The 7,812-nt window shown below is 30.6% G+C and overlaps 1 protein-coding gene across 1 annotated transcript; it reads left to right on the top strand.

Annotated features, from left to right (window-relative positions):
* The first annotated feature begins 1,142 nt into the window (after positions 1-1,142).
* LOC131640285 (protein ZINC INDUCED FACILITATOR-LIKE 1-like) lies at positions 1,143-5,061 on the top strand. The gene is made up of 16 exons (XM_058910695.1): positions 1,143-1,429; positions 1,533-1,573; positions 1,741-1,801; positions 1,907-2,009; positions 2,096-2,252; positions 2,324-2,386; positions 2,705-2,754; positions 2,842-2,917; positions 3,044-3,226; positions 3,354-3,441; positions 3,536-3,621; positions 3,720-3,827; positions 3,935-3,979; positions 4,065-4,153; positions 4,517-4,560; positions 4,747-5,061. Exons 1-16 carry the CDS (start codon positions 1,279-1,281, stop codon positions 4,857-4,859), a joined length of 1,458 nt encoding a protein of 485 aa, XP_058766678.1. The 5' UTR covers positions 1,143-1,278; the 3' UTR covers positions 4,860-5,061.
* Positions 5,062-7,812: the final 2,751 nt, after the last annotated feature.

The raw sequence follows: 7,812 nt of genomic DNA, 5'->3' as shown, positions 1-7,812 counted from the left end.
ATACGCCATAATTAGTGATAGCGTAAAAATATTTTATACCGTTACATACTTTTTTTTCTTTTAATTAATTTAATTTTATGAAAAATAAGTAAAATTCTAAATAATTTTAAAATTACCTCATTAAATTTCACTTAGATTTGTTATATCTATCTTATGTAGTTATAAAATAAGATGAAAACAATAATTTAATATGGGTAAATAATATTGTTAGGACCGCACTTCTGACAAATATTTTTCAATAAATTATTTTTGACACATCACTTTGATAGATTCATATAAATTTTAACTAATAAAAAATGTGTTGAAAAGGTGTTGATAGTATGTTTGTAATACTATTCATCAATGTGTGAATATAAGAAAGGAACGTTCCCTTCATTTTCTTGTATTTAATACTATATCTTTTTTAGACAATAACTATTACGATTCTTATTTCTAAAACCAGAATGGTGTCGCAATTCAAAGCATTCAATGTTTTCAGATACCAAATTTAATTACTACTCATTGACAGAGACATTCCATTCAACACAAGTTTGCTACCTTGGTCGGATTCTCATTTTCATTGTTTAATAAGAAAAAATTACACCTAAAATTCCATTATAGATATTACAAAACAGAAAAATATTTACATGATAACAAATATATGATTTTACAAATAATCAATCATAATTTTTTATTAATTAAAGATAAAAATAATTTTCTTTTTTTATTAAAATTATTTTTAACACTAAAAATTTAAGTTCGTATATGTAAGTTTTTCTCTACAATGTTACAACTGCAAAATTATGGACTTGAAACATCGTTATCATATTTTTATAAATTAAAATTTTGTTTTAAACTAAAAAAAGAAATTTATAATTTTACAATTAATTCATACTACGACGACTCTATATCGCAATTAAATATTGCAAAATATGTATCCACCAAGATTTCAAAAGGACCACGTATATTAAAATCTTTGGTCCAGCATGCAATAATAGTACTACTAGGTTCGATGGATTCATGATATGTCAATAATTGAAATGTAAAATTGTCTCATTGAATTAAAAAAGGTATACTGTTTTTAAAAAACTTATCTCATTGAATAAAAAAAATATATTAATAATAAAATAGTCTTTGTTTATTTACTATATTTTTGTTTTGTTAGATGAGAAATGAAACATTTACCATAATATCTCTGACATACAAAAGGTGTGAAACTAGGCCTAGTGTTGTTCATTCCTCATTCATTCAGCTCCAAAAGTTTCTCAAGAAGCTGTATGTTCATTTCTTTGCTCAACTATGGAGGAGGAGAATATGAATGTACCACTGTTGGAGAAGAAGCAATACTATAAGGATTGTCCTGGTTGTAAGGTGGAAGAAGCCAAAGAGTTAAACCATGGTGTATCCATTATAAATCTTTTGATTATTTGGATGGTTGTGTTATGTGCTAGTAAGCATTATTCAACTTTTTGTTAGGATCATTTATCTTTTTTCACATGTCTTAGGTTCTTTTGGCCTTTTCTGATGAAAATTTTTGTTGTTGTAATTTTCAGCACTGCCAGCAGCATCACTCTTTCCATTCCTTTATTTCATGGTGAGTTTATCTATCTTATAAACTTGTTTACAAAAGTCTTTTATGAAAAACTTATGAAAATAAGCTGAAAAAAAAAACTTATGATTATACGAGTAGATAAGCTGAAATAATTCAAGGAAAATTAGTTCAAATAATACAATTGTCAATAACGCTACACTTATTTTCAGGTAAGAGATTTCAATGTTGCAAAAGAAGAAGCTGATATTAGTTATTATGCTGGTTATGTGGGTAAGAGTTATTTGTTTATATTATTTTTAGTATTTTTAAAAGTATAGTATCAAAGTTATATATTGATCAAAAACCAAGTATGATTGATAGTTTAAAATTTCATAGGATCTGCTTACATGTTTGGAAGAGCTTTAACATCAGTATTATGGGGAATGATATCTGATCGCTACGGTCGAAAACCTGTTATAATTATGGGGGTCATCACAGTGTAAGTATCTAACAATGAATCAGATTCTTTCTTTAAGTTATATTATGTGATTTCCCTCATGATTATTTGTATTCACTTGATTTTAGAATCGTACTCAACACACTATTCGGCCTTAGTACGAGTTTTTGGATGGCTATTATCACGCGATTTCTTCTTGGAGGTTTAAATGGCATACTTGGACCGGTGAAGGCTTATGCTACTGAACTTTTTCGAGAAGAGCACCAAGCTATAGGACTTTCTACTGTAAGTATTACAAATTACTCTATGATCTCTATCAAGTCTTGATCTTAATAATTAGTTTGATATGATTTCAGGTTAGCGCAGCTTGGGGCATAGGTTTAATCATTGGCCCGGCCTTGGGTGGATATTTGGCTCAGGTACGGTTTTTATTCTGCGTACAAACAATATGCAGGGTCATCTTTGAGGTCGTTTAAGGCAGACTATCACACATGATTTAAAATTTGTCACTGTTAAACTGTAATTAAATAGGACCTCAAAAAATATTTGTTACGGTTAAATAATGATTAAATAGGATATCTAATTATTTTGTGATGGTTAAACTATGGTTAACCTCCACGAAGAGACTCCAAAAACTTAAATAGCTCTGATGGTATGCAATGTAGGTATTGACACATTCTTGTGCATACTTTCTATATGTTTCTCTAAAAATATTTTGGAAAATTTTCTTCTTACAGCCAGCAGAAAAATACCCCCAAATATTTTCAAAAGGTTCCTTCTGTGACAAGTAAGTGAACTTTTCTTGCTTTTTAATTTTTCAAAATCAAAGGATTTAAGCTTAATGATAATTTGTTAAAACAAATCATTTTTTCAGGTTTCCATACTTCTTACCATGCTTTATAATATCAGGATTCGCATTTGCCGTAGCTATTGCCTGCATCTGGATTCCGGTGTGTATCTTAGACATATCAATTTAGTCCTTTACATTATCAATATTTCAAAATGATCTTTAGAATCGGAAAATGTTAATCAAGTTTGTCTCTCTACATGGATATAATTTTTTAACCTATCTGTAGGAAACACTTCACAATCACCGTGGTAGTAACGAGTCTAGAGACGATGCTGAAGCTATAGAAAATGGAAGTGTAGTCAAAGAAAAATCAGTCCAAAAGAATGAAAACCTCTTCATGAATTGGCCTTTGATGTCATCTATCATTGCTTATTGTGTCTTCTCACTTCATGATGTTGCTTATCAAGAGGTAACTGATTAATTATTGAACACTAATATTGTTGAATAGCACAAAAACATAGCAGAATTTTATTAAATGCTAATGTTCCTCGATACGGTTTTAGTGTAAAAACATCTACTCATCTTTATTTCTTTAGATTTTCTCATTATGGACTGTTAGTCCTCGGAGGCTAGGGGGTTTGAACTTTACAACAGATGATGTTGGCAATATTCTTTCGATTTCAGGTGCATCTTTGGAACTTATAATAAATGTTTTGCATTGTTAGGAATAGATAATTAGATATATTTTTATATAATTTCTAACTCGTAAAATTATTAGGACTTGCACTTGTGATCTACCAACTTTTCATATATCCGTCTGTGGAAAAAGCTTGTGGACCTATCGCCTTTGCCCGCATCACAGGGGTCAGTTTTCATCTAATTGTTACATCTGCGATTGAAATTTTCGCATTTCGTTGCTTGTCATTTGAATTGTGTTATTCTACTTTTTGTTCTTTATGCAGATTTTTTCAATACCACTTTTGCAAAGTTACCCCTTCATAGCATTGTTGTCCGGCACAGCCTTATATGCAGTAATTAGTATTGCTTCTGTCTTCAAGAATGTTATGTCTGTAAGTGCATCTTTTCATGTATTTATTTAACCATTATAATGAATATTTAGAATTCAAAACAAATTAATAGATTATTTGTATTACCAATTCTTTTTTATGGAGTTTAGGTGACGATTACAACGGGTTTATTCCTTATACAAAACCGAGTAGTGGTAAGTGTATTCACTAATTATATATTGTTAAAGTTTGATAATAGTTTTTGATGGAATTGTGGCATGAATTGATATTTTCTAACAGGAACAACACCAAAGAGGAGCAGCTAATGGCATATCTATGACAGGCATGTCTTTATTCAAAGCTATTGGCCCAGCAGCAGGTGGTACAATGTGAGTGTGTTCCTCTAATTTCTTACTTAGTAACAAACAGCATGCCCACCCACCTCATTTAGTATTGTCCCGTAAAAAATCGGGGCAAGGCAGGCAAACATAGTTGAGCCACGAAAAAATGAGAACGGTGAGGAACAGACATGCGGACCTTGCATCCCTAAAGATTAAAAGTTACAAAAATTCTTGTAAATATTCGCGCTTGCGAAAATAATAGGCGATCCGTGACAGACATATTATAGGGTGCGGGTCTAAAATCTTGTCCCGTCCTAAAAAAAAGTGCAGACAAAATGGGCCCGACCTCCCTAATTGTCATAATTCAAACATGTAAACGCAGATCTCTTAATATAATCTTGGTCAATGCAGATTAACTTGGTCACAAAAGCGTATGAATGCTTCTCTCCTCCCAGGTAAATAACATGTTTGAATCATAAACATTCAACTTTTTTCTTGCTTTTTATATCTCTTTTCACTTAATTAGGTGTCCACTTTTTCAAATGCGTAAAGTCTTTTTATTCAACAACGTGAATTCATATTTTGAATGTATTCCGGTTAAAAGGAACAATTATTTTAATGTATTACACATTCAATTGCAGGAACTCAAATGGTATTTTTCTTCCTGAATTTGGTTGAAGCACTTGGAATAATTTTGATGTTTAAACCATTCCTTGGTGAAAAGAAGAAAACAAACTCTGATACGTTACATTGATTGAATTATGATGTAACACTTTGTTTTTGTAATTAGAGACATTGATGGTAACTAGATGCATTATTAGTTTTGTCATTGCTAAATTAATTGTAAACAAACACCAAATAAAAAAAGCAAATGAGAAAGAGTTACTAACAAACAAGGGGAAAAAACAATAGTAGAAAGAGAAACAGAGAAAGTTTTTGTTCTTTTCTTATTGGAATCAAGATTCTCAAATGAAAGTGACCTAAGCGTGTGAGGTGTCACCTCAGTAACATCCTTGTCATTAAGTTAATATTTAAGAGCAGTGTTTTAAAAACCGGACCGTACCGACCGGTCGGACCGGAACCAGAGGGATCATCGGTCTGGTTTAATTGTTGGATCAGATATGTTATTGAACCGGTGAGAGTCGGTTAAAAACGGTCAAAATTTGAAAAAACCGGTGAAACGGCGGTTTTAGAAAACCAACAATTCAAATCCAGGTTTTTTATTTTTGACACAAAACGACACCGTTTTCATTGTTTTTTAAAAAATAAAATTAAAATATAATTAGACTTTATTCAACCTTATATATTACAACTTTTTTGTTTACAATTAGATCTGGTTTCAAATTTCTTTAAATTTATATTAAAATTTCTTTAAATTTATATTTTGTATTATTTTGTTGTGAGTTATGATTATTTTTAGAATTGGAATGTAAAGAATAAACATATTAAATTATGATATTTTAAAATTTAAAAATTTTGTAGGTGTTGTGATGTTTTTTAGAGACAGGGTCATCCGATTCAACTGATTTAATAAATATATTATATCGTAGTAGAGATTGGTTTATTTAACTGAGTTATCTAGTTTAATTCGATTTAGTCATGTATGCGATTCGACCAATGACACAGTGGTTCAATCAATGAATCAGTGACACAATACATTCACCGGTTTGATGACCGGTCCAGTTTTTAAAACAGTTAAATTTGTTGTGAAAAAAATACTTTATTAATAAGAATATCTTCTTAAGATGTTCAAAAGGTTTATTATATATGATGGTGATTGAAACACTATATAATATAACCAATGAACACCTTACATAAATTTTAAAAAAAATATTGATTTAGAATGTCTAGTAATATATATAACATGGAGAGTCAAACTTCTTTTGTCAACTATTATAACATAGATATAGAGTTTTTTACACGTTATTATAAATATTAGTTGTTTACTAATTGTAACACTATTCAATATCTTTATACAAAAAGACTATTCAATATCTTTATACAAAAAGATCCGGTTCATGTTAAAGAAATGTAAAAAAAAAAAAAAAAAATTGATCCTTGATTGAGTTGAAACTTCTAATAGATTTTGATGAAATGGAGAAAAGTGTTATGTTTAGATCATTTCTTCTAAACCCTAAAGGTTGGTTTAATGGTGGAGACTTTGATTTTGAGAGTGTGCCCCTCTCATAGTTTTGAGTTTGAATCCTACTAGGTGCTAACAATTTTTGTGTTGGGTCAATCCATATAGAGCTTTACTTTGTCTTTAAACGGGACTCCGTCTTGTAGGCAGTGGAATTGGTACTCTTGAATTAGTCAGTCGACATGTAAGTTTAACACTACAGTGCTTAAGTAATAAAAAAGATTTTTGATTCGGTGGAGAAGGGATGGTTAGTATTCCTCTTTAATACTTTTCTTATGGAAACTTCTTACTTCGCTATTGGACTTCCGTTTCTCATTATTGTTTCTTGAGAGTGTTGGATTGATCTTTCTCCTGAGCTCGAAGTTCACGCCTACCTTCGTTCTTGTGCTCTTCCATTAGGGCATAGAGATTGTTCATGTTTGCTTACTCTGTCGTACATGCATCAATTCTATTTAAGATATATTTAACTATTCAAGGCATGCTTGAAATCAACAAAGTCTCCATTAAAGTATATTTAAATAAGGGAAACATTGATAAAACACTTTTAAAATAAAAAATGCTCTTTGGAATCAAATTTAGGTTTAATAGTGTCAGATCCATGGTTTTATGATTGACATAAATTTTGCTAAAATATGGTTCTTAACTAATGTTGAGCAAGATGTTGTGACATCTTAACCAACTATCATGATAGGTTCTGCTGTCATGTGTTTTAGATAGATGTTGAGCTAGATGTCTTGACATCTTGGCCTATTGTACTACAGTCGTTGTTGTTATATCTCTTGACATATTTGATTTGTTTTTTGAGATTTCTTTTGGATATATCTCATTAATTTGTGCAGGTCAAGGAGATTTTATTAGGAACATTGCAAATTTTATTTGGTTTCATTAAAAAGGATCTTGGAGAGTTTTTAGAAAACTTTGAAGATTTGTTCATATTTTTGTGTGAAGATCTTGCAATCGATTTAAAAGTAGAAGATTGAATTTGATTGAAAAGTCCAAGCCTAAACCGCAAGAGTCTATAAATAAGGACTTGTTAAACATATAATAGCAAACATTCACAACAAAGAAACTGTGGGTGAAAAAATAAAAGTTTAGGATTTTGAGAGTACTTTAAGTTCTTTGTGTTTTTGTGTATGTCACTCGTGTATCTTTTGATACATTGAGGTAGACTGATTGTTCTCACTCATGGGCTTTTAAGAAAAGACTTGAGTATTGTTCATTATTCTCACTCTTGAGCTTTTAAGCAAAGAGTTGAGTATTGTTCTTAGTTAAAAAAATTTAAGCAAAACTAAGTATTGTTTATTAGAAGTGTAGTATTCTATTTTGGTTCTCTTGTCACAGGTTTGTGACTGGTTTTTTCACTGAGGTGATTGTGGGAAGTGAGAGGGAGATCTCATATCTAGAGCTCATTGTGACTGGTTTAATCACTGAGGTAATTGTGGGAAGTTGCACAAGGTAGTGATTAGGTGATAAGTTGTAAACTAGGATTGTTTAGGCATTGAACTGATACTATCATAGTGATTTTTCTTCCTGCCTTGGTAGCCCCTAAAGTATGATACGTTGCACC

This window comes from Vicia villosa, unplaced genomic scaffold (assembly GCF_029867415.1).
Source record: "Vicia villosa cultivar HV-30 ecotype Madison, WI unplaced genomic scaffold, Vvil1.0 ctg.003025F_1_1, whole genome shotgun sequence".
Classification (NCBI taxonomy): Eukaryota; Viridiplantae; Streptophyta; class Magnoliopsida; order Fabales; family Fabaceae; genus Vicia; species Vicia villosa.
Note: the sequence above shows the minus strand (reverse complement) of the source record. Positions and strands in the feature narration are given on the sequence as shown.

Excerpts from the sequence above, each read along its gene's own strand:
- LOC131640285 (XM_058910695.1), top strand. The coding sequence starts at position 1,279 with ATGGAGGAGGAGAATATGAATGTACCACTGTTGGAGAAGAAGCAATAC. Across the intron at positions 2,387-2,704 it reads TGGGTGGATATTTGGCTCAG|CCAGCAGAAAAATACCCCCA; the intron begins GTACGGTTTTTA and ends TTCTTCTTACAG. Across the intron at positions 3,828-3,934 it reads TCTTCAAGAATGTTATGTCT|GTGACGATTACAACGGGTTT; the intron begins GTAAGTGCATCT and ends TATGGAGTTTAG.